General features: G+C 40.8%; 1 protein-coding gene across 1 annotated transcript in view; it reads right to left on the minus strand.

Annotated features, from left to right (window-relative positions):
• LOC141271536 (polycystin-1-like) overlaps window positions 1–27,512 on the minus strand; it is a 238,287-nt gene that overhangs the window by 34,061 nt on the left and 176,714 nt on the right. The window contains exons 34-42 of the mRNA XM_073681591.1: window positions 25,812–26,017; window positions 25,080–25,182; window positions 20,809–21,008; window positions 20,459–20,661; window positions 19,610–19,801; window positions 9,921–10,075; window positions 9,734–9,840; window positions 9,499–9,622; window positions 723–818 (exon numbers count right to left, since the gene is read on the minus strand). Coding sequence (XP_073537692.1) covers window positions 723–818; window positions 9,499–9,622; window positions 9,734–9,840; window positions 9,921–10,075; window positions 19,610–19,801; window positions 20,459–20,661; window positions 20,809–21,008; window positions 25,080–25,182; window positions 25,812–26,017 — 1,386 coding nt within the window. The remainder of the gene's footprint in view (window positions 1–722; window positions 819–9,498; window positions 9,623–9,733; window positions 9,841–9,920; window positions 10,076–19,609; window positions 19,802–20,458; window positions 20,662–20,808; window positions 21,009–25,079; window positions 25,183–25,811; window positions 26,018–27,512) is intronic.

Consider the following 27,512-nt stretch of genomic DNA (forward strand, 5'->3'; position numbering starts at 1 on the left):
GCCACACCATCCCTGCTGCCGTAAAACCAGCTCCAGAGGACTGCTCCACAGCGGCGGCATCCCTTAGCCGCATTCCACAGGTGGCGTCACGAACACTTTCCCAAATCCCATATAAACTATTCCCCCTTTTACTGACCGCCCTAGGTCACGGACCGGGCCAGCTACCGTGATATTCCCCGGCTACCAGAGGCCCGGCTGCCGAGTACCCCACTGCCCAGGGGGCGCGTCATCTACACTAATAGTCCTGCTGCCTGGAGGGAATGGACTTTATGCCTCATGGCAGCCTTGTTTTGTCAGTCACTGTGGTGGCGCCGGCACAGTTTCAATCACCGCTCTCTACGTAGACAGCGGTTACTGTAACCGTGACCCCCGCACAGCAGGCTCAGCATTAAAGCTGGCTGTCAGTCAGTGCCGGGGGCGTGGTTACAGCAACTGCTCACTATATACAGAAAAGTGACTGAAAACGTGTCGGCGCCACCACTGTGGCTGAAAGAGCGAGGCTGCTGGGAGGAATAAAGTTAATTTCCTCCCAGCAGTAAAGCTCTAAGTGCGGGTGCTGCACGGTGTCAGAACGCTATTAACCCGCAGATTCACCTCATATCTGCAGGTTAATAGCATTATTTTACAGGAAGGGTTTCTTTTAAATTACCAGATGGCCTAGAAGTCTCCTTACTCAGGCTTGGCACTCTCCACAAGAAGACATTTTCCAAGTTAGAACATACCTTTTATTTATCCAGCTTATATTCTTCAGGGTTTGGATGATTTCGGTAGTATTTTTCATTGTGTTGCCAAGTAACTGGCATGGACCCTCCATGCATCTAGAAGTTTCAGTACATAATTAGTTAGCATAAAGGATATAGACTGAAAGATCTAGTGTCAGAGTGTACACATATGCCAGCTCAGTTATGAAAACAGCAATTTTATTATAGGTATATGATCAATTCATTAGGGTTAATCATCTGGGACTCCTTTGTTAAGGATAATGTAGAAACTGAGTTTCTTCTATTTCTACAGCACAGCGGTTAACATGGCTAAACTCTGTGCTGAAAAACCAAAGACAGTTCCATTCATTCTAAGGATCTGTTGGAGCCCCAGCCATCGGACCCCCAATGTGAAAGTTATGGCAGATCCTATTTCACCACTAACTAAAGTAAGAAGAAATACAAAAAAGTAATGAATAAAGAACTCAACCTAGATAATCAGCACAAATGGCTCATGACATGTTTAACTGGTATTTTTAGCAATCTATGAACTAATAATTGTAGCACCTTGTGAACTAATTATAATTGCTGTTGCCTTAATATGGCAACATATAAGACCTCGTTCACACGTCCGTGTCTCCAGTACGTGTGGTGACAGTCTTCACACGTACTAGAGACACATGCACATGATATACATGTCAGTGTGTTTCCACTGACCGTGTATCTGTAGGAAAAACACGCTGACATGTCAGTTTTTCGCACGCCGCACATGCAGGAAAACGTCACACACACGTGCACACTGATGACATCCGTGTGTCATCAGTATCACACATGCCGGCACCTGGGAAACAGCAGTACAGTTAGCGCTGTTCCCAAGTGCCGGGTGCTGGAGGCATCTCTCATCATTGTCCCCTGCTTGCGCTGCGATCATCACAACCAAGTGACAATGTTGAGAATAGTATTCAGCTCCCTCTGTCTCCAACAATTATAAAATTAAAAATAATATAAATAGCACATTATACTCACCTTTACACCTAATTCACTGAAACCATCGTTCTCTGTAAACAAACCAAAAATAAAAAAAGAACAATATCCCTCACCCGTCTGAAGTTTAAATAATCCATAGTGTCCAACGCAGTAATCCATCTGACCAACCTTTCTTCATCAGCATGTGTGGTGGCTTGAGGCGACCACACACGCTGAGGAGCAGGGAAGAATGATTTGATTCAGCGAGCGGGCCCCTGAACTACACTGAGCAGACGGTGAGCTGCGCTGAACTCACTGAGCGGTGTCCTGTCACTCAGTGAGTTCGGCACAGGTCAGGGCCCAGTACGCTGCAGTGAGTCATTCTCCTCTGATCACCAGTGTGTGCGGTCGCCTCAAGCCACTGCACACGCTGATGAAGAAATGTTGATCAGATGGATTACTGCGTGGGACACTATGGATTATTTAAACTTCGGACAGGTGAGGGATATTGTGTTTTTTTTATTTTTGGTTTGTTTACAGGGGACAATGGCTTCAGGGAATTAGGTGTAAAGGTGAGTCTGATGTGTTTTTTATGTTATTCTTATTCTTACACTTGTTGTAGACAGCGGCAGCAGAATACAACTCTCAACATTATCACTTGCTCGCGCTGATATAAGCATAACAGGGGACAATGACACATGTACCGGCGGATGGGAACAGCTCTAACTGTACCACTGATTCCCAGGCGCCGGTACATGTGATTCTGATGCAGTACAACGTTGCTACACAGGTACACACAGACATGGATATCTCCGGTACTGTTTTTTCCAGTACTGGAAATATCAGGACATGTGAAAGAGGCCTTAAACAGTCTTCATACCTATTGCCATACAGTAACATCACATAAAAAAAAGTCTGACTACAGCGTTAGCATTGCACTCAAGTTTGAAATCCATTTAATAGACTGCATTTGTGAAAGAAAACCTTATATAGTCTAATTTACTCAGTGGAGCGCTCACACAGATGTATGTTTGTGCACACATACTTTAAGAATTTTGGAAATGGCCCTAGAAATGGCCCTGGGAAAACCTCTAGGCTCTTCCCAGATACTCTAAAGATTTTGTAGATGTTGTAATATAAAATTTGGACACACTGGTTCATGCAATGGTTTTCCTTGTTTTTACTGAAATGTGTACATTGTAGATTCAGACAGAAAGCAGCAAATACTCGAAGAATAATAAATGTACTCCCCTTTTATTCTGATCACAGCTTTATACCACCTTGGCATTCTCTCAAGCAGCTTCATCTGGTAGTGACCTGGAATGACTTTGCAACAGTCCTGAGGGAGTTCACAAAGGTATTGAGCACTTTTTTATTGGTTTGCCTAGACTCTGTGGTCCAACTCATCCCAAACCATCTCAATAGGGTTGAGGTTGGCTGATTGTGGAGGCCATGTCATCTGACGCAGCCTCCATGCCGCCTATTCTTGGTCACATAGTCCTTACGAAGCCTGTAGATGTGTTTTATCCTGTTGCAGCACAAATGATGGTTCCACTAAGTGCAAACCAGATGGGATAGCATGTGGTTGTAGAATTCTGTACTAGCCATGATTGGTAAGTGCGCCTTTAATTTCAAATAAATCGTAAACAGTGTCACCAGCAAAACTCCACCACACCATCAACCCTCCCCCCCCCCCCCATTATGCTTCTTTGTGGGTATAAGACATGGAGAAACCATCTGCTCACCTATTCTGAGTCTCACAAAGACATGTTGGTTGGCACTAAAACTCTCAAATTTTGATAATCAGACCATAGTACTGATTTCCACTCATCTAATATCCAGTTGCTTGGTCCAAACAAATCTCTTCGTCTTGTTGTGGTCCTCAGTAGTGGCCGGCTTCTAGCAGTCTACGCTGGACAGTTGATAATGAAATGTGTCTGCTTCTTGATGCCTGTACATCATTTATGAGGGTTGTTATTTAAGGTGCTGTCAATCTGTGGTTTCTGAGACTGGTAACTCTGATGAACTTATCAGTCTCGGTCTTCATTTCCTAGGATGTTCTTCATGAGAGTACGTTTCAGAATAGCAATTATTTTTTTCATGCTCTTGACGATACCTTCAAGGCTTTAGCAATTTCTAGAATGACTGACCTTCATGTCATAAAGTAATGATGGACTGTCCTTTATTTTTACTTAGTTAAATGGCTCTTTCAATAGATTGACCTATAGTCATAGAATAGGGATTATCACTGTTTGGACCTGTGTACCTCTGTGTACACCATCTATGCCAAACACACCTGATAATCACAAACACTGTTTGAAGGCCAGTGATTCCACAAATGAATGCTTGCTGATGCACACCTGTTTATTGGAAGCAATTTCAGGCGACCACTTGATTAAGATGCATGAGAAAATGTCAAGTGGGTGTAAAGCTATCATCTGAGTTAAAGGGGGATACTTTGAGAAATCTAAGCCTTAACACAAAGGTTTTTTTCACATTTGTTTCTTTACTCCTTGTTTCCATATGTGGACATTTGAGGTTTTGCTGACTTCAGTCTGAGTATACAACATGCATTTTCCAATAAAAACAAGGAAAATCATTGCATGAACAGGTGTGTCAAAAGTTTTGACTGGCATTTTATTTGGGGTTTGACTTGTCATGTAAATCAGTGTTAATGGAAACACTCCTGGATTTTTGGGAGAGGGCTGTTTTCCCATTCTGTGGTTTAGCATTGTCTTGCTGAAAGATGCAAGGCCTTCTCTTAGACAATGTGTGGATGGGAACATATGCTGATCTATATAAAGCACAACACTAATGGTGCCTTTCATGATGTGTAAGCTGCCCATACCATGGGCACTAATGCACCCCCATACTATCAGAGATACAGAATTTTGAACTGTGCACTGATAACAAGCTGGATGGTCCCCCACCTCTTAAGCCAGCCAGACATGACATCCATGGTTTCCATAAAGAATTTAACATTTTGATTCCTCTGACTACAGAACAGTTTTCCATTTTGCCACTGTCCATTCCAAATTAGTTTTGACCCAGAGAAGACAGCAGCATTTCTGGATTATGTAGATATATGGCTTCTTTTTTACATTATACAGCTTTAATGATTTCTGAAAGTTTTCTAGAGCCTATGGAGTGATAATGCATGATCATGTCTGTTATTAATGCAGTCCGTAGATCAAGAGCATCCAAGATTGAACTCAGCTTTGTCCTCTCAGCAGATGGATTACGCCATAATCTCTGAATCTTTTAATGATATTATGTATTGTAGAGGGTTGGATATATACAGTCTTTGAAATATTAAATTGAGGAACATTTTTCTGAAATTGTTGCACATTTTTAGATGCAGTTTTTCACAGATTGATAAATCTCTGACCATCTTTTCTCCTGAGAGACTCTGCCTCTCTAACATGCTCTTTTCATACACAGTCATGTTATTTAGTTGATAATTGACCTTCCAGCTGTTTTTCATTAGTAACACTTACTTTTCCAGCCTTTCGCTAACCCTGTCCCAACTTTTTTAAGATGTGTTGCTGCCATCAATTTCTAAGTTATGGGACAAAGTCACTGGCAAAGTACTGGAGGGGAGATATGTAGCACCAAGGTTGTTAGCTCCAGTAATTAAAAATAGGAAACAGCAGCAGCTCCAACAGCAGCAGCAACAGAGCCGACAACAGCAGCAACAGATTGATTTACTCACAGAGGCGGTTCGCGGCACGGCAGTCGCTCAGACTCCAAAGTCAGCTGATGATTTCTCTGTCCAGAAGGCAGTGAAGAGAGCTTTGCAGAAAATGACTCCGGGTGATGACATAGAGGCATTTTTAACCGTTTTTGAAAGGGTCGCCGATAGAGAAACTCCCTCAAGAGCAGTGGGAGAAAGTCCTGGCACCATACTTAACGGGGGAGCCACAAAAGGCCTATTATGATTTGGCTTTACACGATGCCAAAGAATATGAAAAATTGAAAACAGAAATTTTGGCAAGCTTGGGGGTGACAATGTCTGTCAGGGCACAACGGGTCCACCTCTGGGCATACCACCATGACAAACCCCCTCGCTCCCAAATGTTTGATCTGCTGCATCTCATCCAAAAGTGGTTACCTAGTGAAGATGGTGGAGCGAGTTGTAATGGACCGGTTCGTGCACTCCCTTCCGAGCCTGATGCAGACTTGAGTTGCCCAGGGAGATCCCCAGAATACCGATGACCTGGTCGGACTGGTCGAAAGGTATCAGGGGGTCGAGGGGTCTGTGGGGAGGCAACCCATTCCATACTGGGGGGCGGAGGTTGAAAATGGGGTGGGGCGTCCAAAGGGGCGGCAGAGGTCGTTCCAAGGCCGTCATTGGGGATGTAATTTGTTGGAGATGTCATGGCCCAGGTCATATAGCTGCCCATTGTCCCCTGACCACCGAGCAAATGGACTGTAGCATGGGACGCCGGTGTTCCTTCTACGCTTATCAGGCTTGCAGCGTGGACTGTCCTCCTGGCGAGGGGCCCCAATCTTGTCCTGTAAAGGTTAATGGCCTGCAAATGACTGGACTACTAGACTCAGGGAGTTTGGTGACTATTGTGAGGGACACACTCCCTCTCCAATTGATCCCTGGGAAGAAGGTTGGCGTCCGCTGTATTTATGGGGATGCTAAAGACTATCCGGAGGCTAGAGTGGTCATTGAAACGGCCCGAGGTACTGAGTCTCATGAGGTCGGCGTGGTTCAGGATTTGTTGCACCCAATTATCATAGGTCGGGACTTTGTATTGTTTTGGGACTTGTGGGGGAGGGGCCGAGACCTCAATTCCTTGGATAAGAAACAGGTTGGCCCTAAAATATTCACACCAACCTCAGAGTCTAACGGGTTTCCCTTCTGTGTGGTGGGTGAAGAGAAGAAGATAGTATCCCCTGAGGCAGACATTCCTGAGATTGGGGTGACCAGAGAAAATTTTAGGTGCACCCAACATAGGGACCTAACTCTAAAAGAGGCATTCAATAAGGTAACAGTCATAAGCGGCATAGCACAGGAGTGGGGGGCTGACACCAGGTTTCCCTATTGCATGTTAAGTGGGGACTTATTGTACCGGGTCACTAAGGTGAGGGAAGAGATAATAGAGCAATTATTGGTACCAGCACCCTATAGACAAAGGGTTTTGGACAGATCCCATTCACATGTCTTGGGTGGTCATCTGGGGGTGGACAAAACTCAACAATGGGTCATGCAGAGGTACTATTGGCCCAGATGTCATTGTGAAATCCTAAAATATTGCAAGTCCTGTCCCACCTGCCAGTTAACTCCTACCACCTCTCTATTCCAAAATCCTCTCATGCTGCTATCCGTCAAGGCTGGGCAACAGAGAAACCAAGTTGAAACTCCATGTGGGCTGGACAGACCAGAAGGTGACACTAAGGGTGTCCCGTGGCAGATACACTGTCACCGGCCCAGAAACAACAATGCCGAGAACTTCTTCAGGGGAAACGGGACCTGTTTTCGAAGTTACCAAGACGTACGCAGGTTGATGAACAAAGAATCCTGACGGAACCACATGTGCAGAAGCCTTATAGAATCTCAAAAGTCCGCTGTAAGGTGATTTCGAAGGAAGGGGCTAAAATTTACGCGTATCCAATACCCCGCGACGATGAACTCATATCGAAGCTAGGGTCAGCCAGATACAGCACCTACTTGGACCTGAGGTAGGGTTGCTGGCAAATGCTCTTCACTCAAAGTGCCAAGAAGAAGACGACCTCTTTTTCACCTGACGGTTGCTTCAAGTATACCAGAAGCCCATTGGGCCTGCAAAGAGACCCAGGTACCTTCTGGAGGGCCATAGACCGGATCTTAGCCCCTCACAAAAAGTATGCCACAACTTACCTTGATGATATTGTGATATTCAGCCCGGATTGGGGAAGTCATCTGCAAAAGGTCCAAGCCGCGCTGGATGCGCTGAGGAAAGGGGAGTTTAGCATAAACCCAAAGAAGTGTACCATCGGGAAAAAGAAGGGAAAATACCTGGGCTACTTCGCTAGAAGAAGCAAAGTAAAGCCACAAGTGAACAAGGTGGAGGCAGTCCAAAATTGGCTGAAACCAGTCTCCAAGGAACAGCTTCAGGCATTTCTGGGAGTGGTGAGACTCTATCAGCTGGGTATCCCGAATTTTGCCATGATAACCGCACCCCTGACTGACCTTCTTAAGAGCACGAAGTCGTCAACAGCCAAATGGTCTCTTGAAGAAGAGATGGCGCTCCAGGAGTTAAAACTCAGGGCTACAGATCTTCATCTTTCATCTGAACACAGGCCTGGGAAGCTGCACGGTAACGTAGATGCTGTTTTAGACTCCCCTGTTTGGTGACTGAAGGTGCCAAAATCTACGGCTTTAGGCAGAGAGGGGGGATATGTGACAAAGTCACTGGCAAAGTACTGGAGGGGAGATATGTAGCATTAAGGTTGTTAGCTCCAGTAATTAAAAATAGGAAAAAAGGTTCCAGCACGCGAGTGGGTTAAACGGCCATCTTGGGTGCTAGGGTGATTGAAGACCTGTAGAGAGGGAAGAGGTCAGAGGATAAAATCCCAGCCTTGAGAGCATTTGAGGTGGGGGTGGGCTGGAGGTGAAAGCTCTGAGCTGTTAGTTTCACACATACTGGATGTATGGAGATTGCAGGTCTCCTGGTGTGAATTGTTAAAGGACATGGAAGCTGGACTCTAAGCCAGGTAGGCTAACCAGCACTATTGTATGGACTTGTTGTTTTATGTTTTACCTTCTGCCGGACAAAGGCTGTATTTACGTTTTCTGGTACCGTGATTTATGAGGACTGCAACAAATCAGCCGCACTTTAAATAGAAAAGGTTCCTGTGTCTGCCTCTTTAAGAAGCTGAGTGAGTCGATCTATCACAGTTAGTTAACTTTTTAAATGAAGTAGAAAATTAATAACTTTCACCTTCTGATGTGTTCTATGTTCTGAATAAAATATGATTATTAGAGATTTCCAAATCATTCTTGTTTTGTTTACATTTTACACAGCGTCCCAACTTTTTTTGAATTAGGGTTGTAATTATTTAAACGTCAACTATGGAGTTTGTATTTATTAAAGCGCACCAAGCTTGTGATCAGTAAACCACATACACTGTCAGGTGGACGCCGATACACTGATTAAAATGATACCTTTATTGATGAAATCCGCCCTGTGTTGTTCTTTTTTATCTTTATTTTCAGTTTTGAGATAATGATATTCTCGTGCTTCAGGGCGGGCCTTTGGGGAGGGGCTTTATCTGGTGCTCTGCTTATATATTCACTTTTTGCATTTTGAACAGGTGCATTTTAAAGATTAAAAAAGAACCACAGGACGGATTTCATCAACCAAGGTATCATTTTAATCTGTGTAATGGCGCCAACTTGACAGTGTATCTGGTTTACTGAGAACAATCATGCTGACAGGTGCGCTTTAAGTGGTTGGTCTGAGATCTGATTTTATTTTGGGATAAGTTCTGGGGTCTAAATTTATTTAATGGTCTAGGTCTAGTTTGAGATCTGAATTTATTTAGAGATATGGTCTGAGTTCTGAGTTCATAGTGTATGGTACCACCCCTCTATCCCAGATTTTATTCCTGAATTAGCCCCTTGGAGCTGCAAGTCACAGCAAAGATAGGACAGTCAGCAGAGCCTAAAGAGGAGAAGAGCACACCAGCAAAGATTGCACTGCAGAGAGAAAGCCTAGTGAGAATGAGTTTGGCCAGCCTCAGCTATGTGCAGCAATGTCCTCTACGTGTCAGCCACCATAGGAGGCTAAAGGTAGTAGGAGAAGCAGACTGCAGATTGTCAAAATATTATCTTGCTTACCTTAAATAGTCATGTGGGACATTTGACTCTAAAGTAAGATTGGTGCACAGTTCTGCATACTCCCAATTGGTAGGAGGATATTTGGTTGGAAAAAACTTTGCAGACTGTGAGGTAGGAAACAAAACTGAAAGATATTATAAAGAGTAATGAGAATTAATACTAAACATAAAATTAGAGATAAAGTGATATTTCTAGTGAAAAATATGAGCAGTGGTTATTTACTGGAATAACTCACCAGAATTATACTGGCATAGACGTGGAGAGCCCAACAAAGTCAATCGAGGATCATTGTAAAGATGACCAGGTAATGTATTTTCTAGCCAATACCATAGATCAGAAACACTGCAAATATAATTCATACAGTTCTATCATTTCCAAATCTTGTAATATCCTTCTGAATAGTATATCATGAGTATTCCTACCTTTGTATTGTGGTAAAGCTGACCCCAGCATTGGTCGTCCTGTTAACAGATCTTTTTATAGCTGAGTGGAGTAGACTGATATTGTTATCATGGAAGGTACTTTGAAAATTCATCATTAGCACCAGAATTAAGAAGATCATGTAACCTGTACAATTCTGAACATGAAACAAAATTTTATTAACAACAGTTTCTAGACAACAGTGCTATAAATTCACAAGCTTAACTCTGCTGTACTGTTCGGGTCTATTTGACTTGAAAAAAGTTTGTGAAGCTGCAGATTATTTATTGTGAGGATCTGCAAATCGTGGTTAGGCAAGTTTGTTTATGGATAGGTGTTGTAATTATGCGTATTGTTTTTTTTATTTTAACTCTTTCTGTATGAAATAATAATTGTTACATATGTACTGTACGGGTCAATATGACCCGATAGTGTTTTATACAGATTTCCTGCCATATTTTCAGTCACATAAAAATTTATAGTATCATTGTGGATTATCTACTGCATCTACGATTGTTTATTGATTTCTCCTGTTCCTGCAGGTCCATGCGCTCGATACATTTGCAAGTTACTGCTGATGGATGAGTTTTGAGTACACATCTGTGCAGGTCTGTTTCGCAGTAGTTTATCAGCTTCTATTGTTTCTACACTGGTTAGTGTTTACTGCGATTTTATTACTATTGTATTGTTGTTATTTATTTATATCGTGCTGTTTTATTCCAAAACGGTGATTTTACCCCGTGAAAGTCGTGAGTGTCCATTATTAGGAAAGTTGGATAAAAATGTGGCAAAGACGTCCATTGAATGAAGCTGAATTATAAAAGCTTGCCAATGCCTCATATTCTGAAGATGTCCAACTGGAGAAAGTATCCGAAGATGAGGACCACATAAGTGGTGGGGAAAGTGATTACGAGAATTCTGATTCTGAAGTTGAATCTGATGAGGCACGAGACCCAGACAACTAGTCCAATGCAAGCAATTCAGTCTAAAAACAAAAGTGTAATTTGGAACTTGCAGCCTTCGGCCCAGGCAGGAAAATTGTTCTCTACTAACATCAGATAATTCTCTAATAACTAGATGCTAGTTAATAACTAGACGGTAGAAGTTTTGGATAAATGGATAAAGATTCTTCCAAAACTATACAATACTGGTGAAAATGTCACTGTGGATGAACAACTTGTGGCATTTCGAGGTAGATGCCCGTTCAAACAATATATACCAAGTAAGCCAGCAAAGTACGGCATCAAGATATGAACACTTTGTGACAGGCGCAGTTCATACGCCCTAAACACTCAGGTATATACAAGAGAAAAGCCTGGAGAAAAACCTGAAGAGAATCAGGGAATTCGAGTCGTTTCAGATTTGATGATGGACTGAGAGGACAAAATGTGACAACTTTTTTAAATTGTACCAACTGGGGCAGCTGTTGCTAAAACGAAAACTTACAATGCTGGGCATTGTAAAAGAAAGCAAGCCTGAACTACCGCAAGGTATCCTTGGTAAAAGATGTTCATAGTCCAACGTTTTACTTTGCTGGAGATACGACAGTGGTTTCTTACATTCCCAAAAAAAACAAACAGGTCATTCTGATGAGCACAATGCACCATGACAATGCAGTAAGTAGTCAAGATTACAAACAGCCGCAGATGATATTAGATTATAAATTCCACCAGAGGGGCAGTTGATACACTAGATCAACTAATAGCTACGTACAAAAGCAGACGCAAAAGCAATTGGTGGTCAGTGGTTTTATTCTATAACATTCTCGATGTATCTGCCTATAATGCATTTGTTTTATGGCGTGAAATTAACCCTGATTGAAAGGCCAATAAACTGCATAAACGAAGACTCTTTCTGGAAGAATTAGGAAAGTCACTTGTTATGCCATCTGTTTTAGGAAGAAAAGTAAAACCCCGAAGTGAAGGAGCAGAAGCCATAGTAAACGGTATCCAAAGCGAACCCACAGCCTCCACCAGCACTGGAAAAAGCCTAAAAGCGAAAAGGTTGCAGCATTTGTCCATCTTCATGTGATAAAATAAATTTTACATGTTCTAGTTGTAGTAAATATTTAGGTAAAGCGCATGTGAGTTATTTCAGTGCAGAATGTAAGAATGCCTGAATATAGCAATAAGTGAACCTGTACAACCCTTTGCTTTATATTCTTTTGAAAACTGAAGTTTTGATTTTTATTTTTCATTTGTTTTTGATCAACCATGTTCATATACAGTTAAATAATGCAACTGGTATTCAAATAATCTGTTTAGAGTAGCTGAATGTCAAAATTAACAGACTTTAATAGGTCGGGTCATATTGACCCGAACAGTATAAATGTATAGCCAATACGAACAGAACTGCAAGGCTAATGTGCTCAAAACTACAGATGAGTGGATCAATCTGCTGTGAATTGACTTTGAGGCGAATTTCAACCTGTGGGAATTGCCTAAAAAAATGCCATTTCACACACTGCTGCAGTCTGTAGCACCCAGAGAACAGGCTCATGATGTCAGACACAACTGCACACTTCCCCATAATGCCTTGTAGCTACCACATCCCATGATCTAGCTCAGCCACTTAAGGGGACTATCACAGCCACTATGATGTCTGGCCAAGCACTGCCATTTTAGGATTTTACAGCGTAGTGATAGGAGGACAGAACGCACAGCTCATTACTATTGCAGTTCTACAGCACATTGAAAATTGGAGTGTTAGTCTCAGTATGTGAATGATAATCCAAAGATACAAATTATAGGGAGGTGCAGGACCATTATAGTCAGTGTGATTGTGAATTAATTGATCTGTGATATACTGTAGTAACAGCACATTAACAACAACAACTTCTTATTCTTCATACAAAGCATAAAAAGGATGGATGTTTAATACTCCTCTAATTTTGTTACTAAAGAAAAATTATGAAACCAATGCTTGTGTCGCACAGAAAGTATGCTTTCTAGATTGTTTTATGAGCAAGTTATAACTTTTTTTTAAAGACAAATGAAAAATCTACACAGTCCAGAAATGTAAACTCATTAGTCTACCTCACAAAGTGTTTTGTAAAAAAAATACTAAAATAATATATATATAATATATATATGTGTGTGTGTGTATGTGTATATATACAGTTATATGAAAAAGTTTGGGCACCCCTATTAATCTTAAGCTTCCATCATGCTTTGGGGCTGTGTGGCCAATGCCGGCACCGGGAATCTTGTTAAAGTTGAGGGACGCATGGATTCCACTCAGTATCAGCAGATTCTTGACAATAATGTTCAAGAATCAGTGATAAAGTTGAAGTTATGCAGGGGATAGATCTTTCAGCAAGACAATGATCCAAAACACCGCTCCAAATCTACTCAGGCATTCATGCAGAGGAACAATTACAATGTTCTGGAATGGCCATCCCAGTCCCCAGACCTGAATATCATTGAACATCTGTGGGATCATTTGAAGAGGGCTGTCCATGCTCGGCGACCATCAAACTTAACTGAACTGGAATTGTTTTGTAAAGAGGAATGGTCAAAAATACCTTCATCCAGGATCCAGGAACTCATTAAAAGCTACAGGAAGCGACTAGAGGCTGTTATTTTTGCAAAAGGAGGATCTACTAAATATTAATGTCACTTTTCTGGTGAGGTGCCCATACTTATGCACCTGTCAAATTTTGTTTGAATGCAGATTGCACATTTTCTGTTAGTACAATAAACCTCATTTCAAGGCAGAAACATTACTGTGTCCAACAGTTATTACATATATCAAACTGAAATAGCTGTTGCAAAAACACCAATTTTTATAAAACATTAAGCTTAAGATTAATAGGGGTGCCCAAACTTTTTCATATAACTGTATATATGTGTGTATATATATATATATATATATATATATATACATATATATATATATATATTATACACACAGTGGGGTAAATAAGTATTTGATCCCTTGCTGTTTTTGTAAGTTTGCCCACTGACAAAGACATGAACAGTCAATGTTTTTAAGGGTAGGTTAATTTTAACATTAAAAAAAGCTCCTACAGACCAGTTAGATGCTCCTAATCAACTCATTAACTGCATTAAAGACAGCTGTCTTACATAGTCACCTGTATAAAAGACTCCTGTCCACAGACTCAATCAGCCAGACTCTAACCTCTACAACATTGGCAAGGACCAAAGAGCTTTCTAAGGATGTCAGGGACAAGATCATAGACGTGCACAAAGCTGGAATGGGCTACAAAACCATAAGTAGACGCTGGGTGAGAAGGAGACAACTGTTGGTGCAATAGAAAATGGAAGAAATACAAAATGACGGTCAATCAACATCGATCTGGGGCACCATGCAAAATTTCACCTTGTGGGGTATCCTTGATCATGAGGAAGGTGAGAGATCAGCCTAAAACTACACGGTGGGAATTTGTTAATGATCTCAAGGCAGCTGGGACCATAGTCAACAAGAAAACCATGTGTAACACATTAGGCCTTAAAGGTTTAAAAAACCGCAGTGCCTGCAAGGTCCCCCCTGCTCAAGAAGGCACATGTGCAGGCCCGTATAAAGTTTGCCAATGAACACCTGGTTGATTCTGTGAGTTATTGAGAGAAGGTGCTGTGGTCAGATGATACAAAAATTGAGCTCTTTGGCATTAACTCAACTCGTCATGTTTGGAGGAAGAAGAAGGATGAGTACAACCCTAAGAACATCGTCCCAACCGTGAAGCATGGTGGTGAAAAAATTATACTTTGGGGGTGCTTTTCTGCAAAGGGGATATGACGACTGCACCGTACTGAAGGGAAGATGGATGGGGTCATGTATCGCGAGATTTTGGCCAGCAATCTCCTTCCCTCAGTTAGAGCATTGAAGATGGGTCATGGCTGGGTCTTCCAGCAAGACAATAACCCAAAACATACAGCCAAGGCAACAAAGGAGTGGCTCAAAAAGAAGCACAGTAAGGTCATGGAATTGTCTAGCCAGTCTCCAGATCTTAATCGCATAAAAAAGTTATGGAGGGAGTTGAAGCTCCGAGTAGCTAAGCGACAGCCTCAAAATTTTAATGATTTAGAGATGATCTGGAAAGAGGAATGGACCAAAATTCCTCCCGACATGTGCGCAAACCTCATCATTAACTACAAAAAACGTATGACTGCTGTGCTTGCCAACAAGGGTTTTGCCACCAAGTATTAAAAGAAATCTGTCACCACTTTGGAGATATCAGACCTCTATTATGGCCATACAGGATATAGAAAAGTAAATCTATGCATACCTGTATGGCCCATAGTAGAGGTTTGATTCCAGAGAAAAGCACTTTAATCAATTCTATTTTGTACAGGCTTGGCGTCCGTGGGACGCCAAGCAATCCCTGCCTATGTGCTTATTATTACCCCAAATCCCCGCCTATATGCTTAATTATCCTATACCACCCCTGCATGCCACAGGGCCCTGTGACAGGTCCTGTGACATGCACTGTGCGCCCTGACTTCCTGGGCATGCGCACATAGAGCGTGCTTTGCTTCATCCCAGCTCCGTCTCTCCATGCACTGCGCCGCAGGTTTCTATTGCGCAGGCGCCAGGGAGTCATTGTCACTTCCCGGCGCCTGCGCAATAGAACCCTGAAGCGCAGTGCACAGGTAGACAGGGCCGGGATGAAGCAAAGCGCGCTCTATGTTAGCGGTGCTTTGCGCATGCCCGGGAAGTCAGGGAGCACAGTGCACGTCACAGGGCCCTCCGGACACCAAGCCTCTACAAAATAGAATTGATTAAAGCGCTTATCTCTGCAATCAAACCTCTGCTATGGGCCATACAGGTAAGTATAGATGTACTTTTCTATAACCTGTGTGCCCATAGTAGAAGTCTGATAAAGGGAATCTGTCACCACTTTGGAGTTAAGTGTTGTTTGCCAGAGGGATCAAATACTTATTTCTCACTGCAAAATGCAAATAAATTTATCTAATTTATACAATGTGATTTTCTTGGTTTTTTTGCGGGGTATTCTATCTCTCAATATTAAAATTGACCTACCCTTAAAATTATAGACTGTTCATGTCTTTGTCAGTGGGCAAACTTGAATTAACAATTGAACACATCTCTAATTTGCTAAGTACATATATTTCTAAAAGTGCTATTGACATGAAATTCTTACCAAACATTGGTAACAACCCATCCAATGCACACAAGCAAATAAATCAAACTATACATGTCCATAAATTAAGTTATGTGTAATAAATTAATGAGAAATGACACAGGGAAAAAGTACTGGAAGTGAACACGCTTACTGAAATTTATTTAATATTTCGCACGAAAGCCTTTGTTGGCGATGACAGCTTGAAAACACCTCCTGCATGGAGAAACTAGTCGCATGCTTTGCTCAGGTGTGATTTTGGCCCATTCTTCCACACAAACATTCTTCAAATCCTGAAGATTACTTTGGCTCCTTCTATAAACTCTGAGCTTTTTCCTTCCACAAATTTTCTATTGGATTTAGGTCAGGTGATTGGCTGGACCATTCTAGCAGTTTTATTTTCTTTCTCTGCAACCAATTAAGAGTTTGCTTGGATGTGTGTTTGGGATCATTGTCTTGCTGAAGTGTCCACTCTCGTTTCATCTTAATTGTCCTGGTAGATGGTAGCAGATTTTTATCAAGAATGTCTCGGTACATTTGTCCATTCATTCTTCCTTCAGTGCATTACATATAGTTTTCTTTAAAACAATTGTACCTGCTCATCCCAGGTGTTTCTGTAGCTCTCCACAGGTTTTCATTGGCTCTTGGACAAGTCTTTTGATAATTCTTTTCACTCCTCTGTCTGAAATCTTGCGATGAGCAACTGGTTATGGCCGGTTTATGGTGAAATGATGTTCTTTCCACTGGAACCTTCAGTAGTTTAGAAATTCTTCTGTAACCAATGCCATCACTATGTTTTGCAACAATAAGGTTGCAAAGATCTTGAGAAAGTACTCTGGTTTTCCCCATCATGAGACGCTACTTGTGTGGCACCTTGGTAATGATACACCTTTTTACAGGCCATCAGTTGAACCAGCTGATATAATTTTTCACTAAGTGGCAGGATTGCTTTCTAATTACTGATAAATATTAGCTGGTGTCTTGACTATCCATGGCTTTTTGCACCTCTTTCGCAAAGTATGTGACTAGTTTCTCCATACAGGCAGCGTTTTGAAGCTATCATCGCCAACAAAGACTTTTGTAAGAAATATTAAATAAATTTTAGTAAGCGTGTTCAATACTTTTTCCCTGAGGTCATTTCTCATTATTACACATAACTTCTGTGTGGATTGGATAGGTTCTTACCGACATCTGGTGAAAATTTCATGTCAATAGAACCTTTAGAAATATATTTACTTAGAAAATTGGTGACGTGTTCAATACTTATTTCACCGGCTGTATATGTATATACTGTAGATAGATATAGACCCCCATATATACAGCTGTTGGTTACCACCAGTTGCCATCTGTTTTCTCCTAGCCAAATAGGTTGCAGTCACTTAGGCATTAATAAGGATGCTTTTGTGTTGAAAACCTCAAAAGGGGTTTAACCCCTTCCATACCTTTGATGTACATGTACATCAAAGGTAGTGTCCCTGCATTTGATGTGGGCTCGCACGCCAAGCCCACATCTTTCCCTGTACTTGATGGCTGATTTAATCAATCATCAAGTGCCTTTAACAGCTGTTATCCAGTTAAATCTTACTGTCAGTTATTGTCAGCGGGATTTAACATGTGCCAGCTGGAAGCGCGACACAAACTCCACCCAGCAATCACGTGATAAGGGTGCCAATGGGTTCTCATGACAGCCGGGGGTCTGCAGAAGACCCTTGTGCCTGTCATTACGATACCTCTGTGAATGCCGGCTTGTGACCGGCATTCATAAGAGATCATGATTTATGCTATACATAGCAGGACTGAAGCACTGCAATTTATAGCACAGGCGATTGGACGATGGCAGCTTCAAGTCTCCTAAGGGGACTATTAAATAAAGTTAAAAAAAAGTTTTTAAAAATATGAAAAAAAAAACACAAAAGTTAAAATCACCCCCCTTTTGCCCCATTGAAAAGAAAACAAAAAAATAAAAAATACAGATATTTGATATTGCTGCTTTCACAAATGTCCGATATATTAAAATATAAAATAAATTAATCCGAACAGTAAACAGGGTAATGAGAAAAAAAATCGAAACATCGGAATTACGGTTTTTTTGCCGCAACATTGCAATAAAATGTAAGAATAGGCAATCAAAACATTGCATCTACCCCCATATGATATCAATAAAAACATCAGGTCAGGGCGCAAAAAGTAAGCTCTCACCCAGCTCCAGATTCCAATAAATAAAAACTTTACGGGTCTTTGAAAATGGCCAAAAAAAAAATGATTATTTTATTTTTACAAATTTCCGAATTTTTTTTCACCACCTAATTAAAAAAAAAAATATACATGTTTGGTATCTGCGTACTCATACTGACCAAAAAAACAAGCCCTCATATGGCTATATGACGAAAAATCGCTGAGTAGTGAAGGTTAATACAGTCCTTGGATACCACAGAGTGTTGTACGCATGTTTTTCAGTCAATTAGAGTGTTAGACACCTGTTTTCATGCAGGGACACCTGTTTGTTAGGCAATCCCTGCATGTGTCACAGATGTCTAACAGCAGTTACACATGCAGCCGCGGCTACACTAACATAGATACGGAGCACACTGAAAATACTCGGCAAGCACCCAAGCATGCTCACCGAAAGAGTTAATAATACACGCTCGCTCATCACTAATGTACACAAAAAGCTGGCAATCAGTGGTGTGGGCGGTATTATACAAAACTTGACATTCAGAACTGGTAGATCTGCACCAGATAAAACTGATTTTATAAAAACTACATCATCCAGTAAGTAACACATTTATGGAATTAGGGTCTCTGTCTCTACATCATGCTGCTCTCAAATGGTGGAGTAAAAACCTGGTGACAGACTCTATCTAAGATACAGTTATATATAGATGAGTGGATCGATTCGCAGAACTCTGGTCCAACACCTGGTCAGTGATACTTTGATCTGTCAAGGCTGGCGTGATGTCATCTGTGTGTCGTGTGTGTGTCAAAAGCCGTGCCGGGGATGCCGGAAGGTAAGAGATTCATGAGATTCCCATCTAGCTGCCAGGTACCACTGACCTGGATGCGGGACCATAGTCCCGCGAATCCGCTCATCTCTAGTACAGTTGTTATTTAGCAACTTTAAATCTGTATTCTTTTTTATTTCTAAAATGGTAAATCCTAGAACTGAAACTTAGTTTCTTTTGTATTCTGTTTTCTTCAGAATATGTTCAGAATATATCAAGAACAAATTTGAGGCAGATTGGTCCAGGAGTCTGGCAGTAAATTAATCTTTGCTTTTGTAATCTTCTTTTTTTGTAGGAATATGTTGAGAGCGATAGGTCCTAGAAATCTGCAACCTAGTCTAACACCTTCCAAATAAACTAATTTATCTATGTGTTAAATTTGGGGCAGATTGGTACTGTCCTTTGGCCATACACAAAGAACAGACAACAGAGATTCATTTTTATATCTATAAATATGTAAGGGGCTCCAGCAAGTGGTTTACTTTAAAAATGATATTTAGATACTTGATAAAAGAAATTCTGAGGATTTTGCAGATATGAAAAAAAACACTTTTAGCTTTCTCCAAAAATGGTCTACGATTCTCACCCTGATCATGGTCTTCAGTGCACGCACTCTCCTTGCTTCCTCTTTTGCCTGAAGAAGACTGAAACCTCCTGGAGCTCGAACTTTATTACACTGGTCCAATATCTTCTTAACAAGTGGTTCCTCCACCAACCCCAGTCCTTCACTGAGAACTGGGGGGCAACGTAAAGCATAGTAAAGTGAGAGCAACACAACCTTCAAGGTGCAAACACGTGATTGTGGAAAGAACAAAAACAAAAAGGAAACAAAAACATGTTTAGGCCAGGGTTGATTAGCAATTGTGGGCAAATCATCTTGGCTGATAGGTATTTTTTTTAAATAAAATTCTTAATAATAAAGAAATATATACATAAGATAATAAAAACTGAGACATGATTTCTTTAAGACCATGGAAAATGGATGAGCAAGGAAAACAAAATTAAAAAATACCATGGGTGCTAAATATACAGTACAGATCAAAAGTTTGGACACACCTTCTCATTTAAAGATTTTTCTGCATTTTCATGACTATGAAAACTGTACATTCACACTGAAGGCATCAAAACTATGAATTAACACATGTGGAATTATATACTTAACAAAAAAGTGTGAAACAACTGAAAATATGTCTTATTCTAGGTTCTTCAAAGTTGCCACCTTTTACTTTGATGACTGCTTTGCACACTCTTGGCATTCTCTTGATGAGCTTCAATAGGTAGTCATGAAAATACAGAAAAATCTTTAAATGAGAAGGTGTGTCCAAACTTTTGGTCTGTACTGTATATTATGTTTTATTGTGAATGGTTCAGTTGAGAAAGTGGGAGGCATTTTCCAGCAAAATGTAGTTCCTTTTAGACACTATGGTGTGCTTACCTTAAGGGGCTCAAGTAGTATTGCAGATGTAATCACTGCACACGTGCAAGACATAAGCCATAATAAGAAGCCATGTTCAGCAAGTGATGAGATGTAAAGAACTATGACCACAACACAGCCAACTATTATCATTAATGAAACTGTGTAAATCGCCCACAGCATCCCAGAAGAGAACAGCCATCCAACTGGCTTCCAGCGAACACCTGAGGGCACAGAGATTTAAGCACAATAAAATAAGTAAAAAATATTATTAATAATAATAATAAGAAGAATAACAACTATAGAACAGAATAAAAATGCAATGAAAACTAAGTCCCATCTATAGAATCATAAAAAAATATTGCATTTACCAATATGTGTATTAAACGGTGAGGGAGATGCAGATGACATATCCCAGCAGTCTTGGAGCTCAGAGTCATTACTGCTTCCTTCAGAAACCATCAAGGAAGCAACGGATCCCCTTCTGGGTACAGACTGGTCATTAATAGACCAGCATCGAGTCATATAGGAATGTGTATTCTCAGACATGTGGCTATAGCCACTTTCAGTACTACAAAGAAACAGCAGGAAATAAGATGAACAAAAAATATTTTTGATGGCCTGCTCTGGCCCACAGAGGGTAATACTGAATTCATTATTAGAGCAGTGAAAGAGCAAGGCATATTATAGCAAGGGGCAGTGGGGTGGAGGACTTTATGCAGAGAGGAAGTGTGGGGGAGATATGGAAGGTTGCCGTTTGGAGGGACATTATGGAGAGAGGCAGATTGTGGGGGACACTATCGAGAGGGGCAGTGTGTTGGTGGGACATTAAAGAGAGGGGCAGTGTGGGTGGGATATTTTGAAGAGGCGCTGTGTGGGGAGATATTATGTGCAGGAAGCAAAGTGAGGGGCAATTATTTATTAAGGTGCACAGCATGGGTGATATTTTTATTTATGAGGCAGTATAATGATACCCTTAAAAATAAAAGTACCGTTACCTTCTTTTAAGAAAATACTGGAAATTGTAGCTTCATATGATATAATTGTATATGGGGCTGACCTGACATTACAACTGATTGCTTTACTAAGCTTGGTGCTGTATTCATGTACTGATGGGAGTTCTGGTGCTACATTCATGTACTGATTGTGTTTCTGGCATCAAATTCATGTGCTAAAGGTGGTTCTGCAGCTGCACTCGTGTTGACGGTGCATTCGTGACTCGTGCAGACAGTGGTTCTGATCTTGTACACATATATAATCCATAACGTGCTTCATGGCTATATTAAAACTTAAAAATCCTCAAAATTTAATGATTTGAAATTATGAGGAGGATTTGGAAAGTTTCTGCTCCAAAAATTCAGTTTAAGTTAGCGTGTGTCCACGGTGATTTTTTTCGAATAGTATCGGAGCAGAAACTCTCCAAATTCTGCTCAAATACGCAAAACTTGGTTCTGGTGATGTATTAATGTAAGTAGCCCTTTAAAAATGTTTGCAGCCCTTGGGATTGGTTCAGCATGGCAATATGGCCCTTGAAGCAAAAATTGTTGTGCACCCCTAATTCTAATTATTACTATTATATATTAATATTAACTGTTTCACTAAATATTGACCAGACAGGAACAGCCAAAGAGTCGGATGTGGTCCTCACACTGCACTTTGCACAGGTCTGGTGTGAGCAATTGTGAATACAGTAAGAGATGAGAACTACATATAGAACAGCTGTGAATTTTTGCACCTTTTACTTGGTACTAGAGATGAGCAAATGGCTTCAAAGTGAATGGAATTGGTGTCATATTTTAGGAATTCACTTAAAACAGTGAATTTAAACAATGTGCGATTTGCTTTATATAAATCATCCAAAATTTTACAAAGATAAAAAGGTTTTATCAGCCAGAGAAGCATCACATGATCTCCACCAGATTTCCCACATAATGCCTTGCAGATATCACATCAAATCACATATTATAGCACAGCTATTCAGGAAGGACTCTCCTACCCTATATAAAAACAGAAGTAGGAAATTCAGCTGCCATTTTGTGGTGGATCTGGATAGTGAGAGGATGTCATAGCTCACAGTTTAGCCATATAAATATGTTGGAAAGCCATAAAACACTGAAGAGAAAAAACTGTGCAAACAATGTGTGTGGCTACACACAGTGAACACAATAAATGCGGGAGGAGAAGAGATTAGTGTTATACTCATTTTTCAGAGCATTATCTGTCAATATTGGTGCTGTAGTTTCTGTCTATAAAGAAAACTAGAATACAGTGACAAATCTGATATAAAACAGATATCAAATGTTCCTGATAGACCCCATTGTTTTTTTAATAGGGTAAACTGGGTTTTGTTTTGTTGTGTTGTTCAGAATTTTGACAGTAGTGTTGTATGCCTTCAAATCTCATTGAATCTACAAAAGAGTCTTCAACACAGCTTAAAGGGAACCTGACAGCTGATACATGCTGCCCGATCCACACACAACATGTATCAGACACTGGCTTCATGACTTCAGCCATATACAGTGCTGGCCAAAAGTATTGGCACCCCTGCAATTCTGTCAGATAATACTCAGTTTCTTCCTGAAAATGATTGCAATCACAAATTCTTTGGTATTATTATCTTCATTTAATTTGCTTGCAAAGAAAAAACACAAAAGAGAATGAAGCAAAAATCAAATCATTGATCATTTCACACAAAACTCCAAAAAAGGGCCGGACAAAAGTATTGGCACCCTCAGCCTAATACTTGGTTGCACAACCTTTAGCCAAAATAACTGCGAACAACCGCTTCCGGTAACCATCAATGAGTTTCTTACAATGCTCTGCTGGAATTGTAGACCATTCTTCTTTGGCAAACAGCTCCAGGTCCCTGATATTTGAAGGGTGCCTTCTCCAAACTGCCATTTTGAGATCTCTCCACAGGTGTTCTATGGGATTCAGGTCTGGACTCATTGCTGGCCACCTTAGAAGTCTCCAGTGCTTTCTCTCAAACCATTTTATAGTGCTTTTGGAAGTGTGTTTTGGGTCATTGTCCTGCTAGAAGACCCATGACCTCTGAGGGAGACCCAGCTTTCTCACACTGGGCCCTACATTATGCTGCAAAATTTGTTGGTAGTCTTCAGACTTCATAATGCCATGCACACGGTCAAGCAGTCCAGTGCCAGAGGCAGCAAAGCAACCCCAAAACGTCAGGGAACCTCCGCCAAGTTTGACTGTAGGGACCGTGTTCTTTTCTTTGAATGCCTCTTTTTTTTCCCTGTACACTCTATGTTGATGCTTTTTCCCAAAAAGTTCTACTTTTGTCTCATCTGACCAGAGAACATTCTTCCAAAATGTTTTAGGCTTTCTCAGGTAAGTTTTGGCAAACTCCAGCCTGGCTTTTTTATGTCTCAGGGTAAGAAGTGGGGTCTTCCTGGGTATCCTACCATACAGTCCCTTTTCATTCAGACGTCGACGGATAGTACGGGTTGACATTGTTGTACCCTCGGACTGCAGGGCAGCTTGAACTTGTTTGGATTTAAGTCGAGGTTCTTTATCCACCATCCGCACAATCTTGCGTTGAAATCTCTCGTCAATTTTTCTTTTCCGTCCACATCTAGGGAGGTTAGCCACAGTGCCATGGGCTTTAAACTTCTTGATGACACTGCGCACGGAAGACACAGGAACATTCAGGTCTTTGGAGATGGACTTGTAGCCTTGAGATTGCTCATGCTTCCTCACAATTTGGTTTCTCAAGTCCTCAGACAGTTCTTTGGTCTTCTTTCTTTTCTCCATGCTCAATGTGGTACACACAAGGACACAGGACAGAGGTTGAGTCAACTTTAATCCATGTTAACTGGCTGCAAGTGTGATTTAGTTATTGCCAACACCTGTTAGGTGCCACAGGTAAGTTACAGGTGCTGTTAATTACACAAATTAGAGAAGCATCACATGATTTTTCAAAGGGTGCCAATACTTTTGTCCACCCCCTATTTAGGTTTGGTGTGGAATTATATCCAATTTGGCTTTAGGACAATTCTTTTTGTGTTTTTTTCATTGAAGACAAATTAAATGAAGAGAATAATACCAAAGAATTTGTGATTGCAATCATTTTCAGGAAGAAACTGAGTATTATCTGACAGAATTGCAGGGGTGCCAATACTTTTGGCCAGCACTGTACATTTAACTCTGAAACACTGCAGAATTTCAGATAGAGTCATAGTTTAAAAGCCATTGGAGACCAAGTTGTATGAGAAACTACTTGGACAGGCAGGTTCCTAGCGACTTACCTCTGCACACTGCCAAATGACTGACAAATCTCTCCTTACACATGCATGCATGGGGGATCTATCACTCAAGGGGCATGAGCAGAGAGAAGCAACTTGGTTCCTTTTAAACTATGTTTTTCTCTGAAACGCCACTTAATTTCAGAATTAAAAGTATATAGCTGAAATCAAACAGCCAGTGTCTGATGCATATGCTGCCTGTGGATTGGGCTGCATGTATTAGCTGTCAGGATCCCTTTAATTACTTGTGAAACATGTTCAAAGGTGAACCTTGCTTACTTTTCAGCGTAGAAGTTGTAATAAAAATTTAAACAATCCAACAATATTAATGAAAATAGAAAAGTTATAATGTTAGGCTCTGTATGATTCAGTTATATTACCTGGGTGATCTTAAGGGTAAATGAGGTGAGAACCTGCCGCTGTCCGACTCACTTGATTTCCACTCATGAGTATCGCCAACGATAGATTCAAGTAAATTCTCTTCTGAAAAAATATGAAAAGCAAGATATTGATGCTTTCTACTTTGTGTGCGTAACAGGTCTCTCACACCATGATGTTCTCATCACTCATAAACTATGATTTGCATTCCTTCAGCCTTGATAATTGGCCTACAGCCTCTTGACCTAAGTACGCAAATTCCTGACACTGTTTTCCATCTCTCCAGAAGCAAAATGTGTAGTAACCTGCTCCAAAACTGACATCTTAGTAGCCCCGAACTAACAACATATACAAAATAGTCTCTCATTTTGCAGCGCTGCTATCATGGCTGATGACTTCACAGGGGTTAAATTGAAGGCTACTCCAAATACTCCATATCTATCTGCAGATTCTGTGGTAAAGTTCTCTGTAATTCTTAGCACACGGGACCTTTGCATCCGATCTGCTTTCAGCCACACATTAACTCACTTCCTTCTTCTCAGCACTTTTTATACCTTTTGCCATTATTGAAACTTCACATGGCAGTAGTTAATATTATAGGAATAAATTCAATACAAGAATTACAGAGAAAACCGATTGGGAAAGACAAGAAACACAGTTATGTGAACATACGGTCTCATTGATAAAGTGTGGAAAATTTACCTCCACTTAAAAGTAAATTAAAATAACACTACCTGAAAGTGTGAAGTGTGGACTGCAGATGGACCCATCTGATAGGGATAATGGGTCATCAGCAGAGCTGCCAGAAGAATGTAAGCCAGACCGATTATTCCACTTCTCTTTACACAAGGGTTGAATGAAGCTAAATTCTGACTCTAATGGAATATCACATCGGGAGTCATATAAGCTATCACAAGAGGACATCCAGAATGGCCCTGAACTGGTGGGAAAAGGAACAAATTTTCTTAAATAATTATTCAGAATGACAATAATAATACATTGTTTGTGGGACCTGGTATATGATTTCGTTAAAAGGGAACCTGTCACCTACAAAACCACAATTTACCTGCAGATATAGTGGTATCTTGTGGGTAAATAGATTTTAAACCATGTTAGTCTCTTGCACTGGAACAGCAGCTACAGTGAGAAAATTAAGTTATTTCTCCCTGCAGCCACTCGCTTCCAGTCATCAGGGCTGTGCAGAAGGTTGTAACAGTCACCCATCACTACACAGGGAGTGCACTGTGATCACTCTCCATGCACATTGACAGACAGCCTGATCGGCAGTATATGAGCGCAGACCTTGTTGTCAATCAAGGAACAGTAGGAGTGATTGCACTGTATAGTGAGCTCTGACTGTGGCAAGCCCCTGCACCGCACTGATCATTGGAAGCAAGTGGCTGCAGAGAGAATATTTTCTCACTGGAGTGGCTGTTCCACTGAACCATCCTAACATGATTTAAACTCTATTTACCTTCAGATTACCACATCTGCAGGTAAATATAATTTTTTTTAAAGGTGACAGGTTCTCTTTAAACTCATTTCTGCAGCTGTGTATAAATACACATCTACATTAAAAATGGAGAAACTATGTAATTATATTGTATTATCTATGTTGCACCGATCCTTAGCTATAACCTGGATTATGTTCCAAAGTTACAAATACACAAATACAGTTTTACTGTTTCTTGTTGGAAATACTCAATTAATTTGTTTACAGACAAAAACCTAATAGTACTGTAAGTGGAATTCCAAAAATGCAGTGGGACAGATCATTGTTAAAGGGAATCTGTCACCAGGCTTTTGCTACCTAATCTGAGGGCAGCACAATGTAAGCGGAGAGACCCTGATTACAGTAATGTGTCAATTACTGGGGTTCTTGCTTTAGTTTTGATTAAATCACTGTTTTATCATAAGGAGATTTTCACTTGAGGACTAGTAAACCTGCTGCTAGGTCATCCTTCATATTCATGAGCTCCGTATAACCCTTTCCCCACCACTGATTGTCAGCTTTCTACCTAGGCACAGTGTACACAGAAAGCTGTCTATCAGTGGTGTGGGCGGTTTTATACATAACTCAGCATTCAGAGAACTGATAGATCTGCAGCAGATAAAAAAACAGTTTTTAATCAAAATTGCAGCACCCAGTAATGTAAGTGACACATTGCTGTAATCAAGGTCTCTGCCCTAACATCATGCTGCATTGATGGGGTTTCTTGGACAGCTAACACTTCATCAAGCATAAATGCATAATGACCATTGATAGAAAAATCTCAGGTGAAGAAGCCCCCAGAAGAAACAGAGCGAAACGCGCGTCAGGGTGAAGGGATGCAGGACTATCTTGTGGATGCCATTCTAGGTAAAAGCTAACATTTTCAAACATTTGCTTATGTTTATAGACTATATTTGGTATCCATTTGAGCACTAATGATTAT

Source organism: Phyllobates terribilis, unplaced genomic scaffold (genome assembly GCF_046119375.1).
Source record: "Phyllobates terribilis strain yellow unplaced genomic scaffold, ASM4611937v1 Scaffold_5__5_contigs__length_657084704, whole genome shotgun sequence".
NCBI classification, from domain to species: domain Eukaryota; kingdom Metazoa; phylum Chordata; class Amphibia; order Anura; family Dendrobatidae; genus Phyllobates; species Phyllobates terribilis.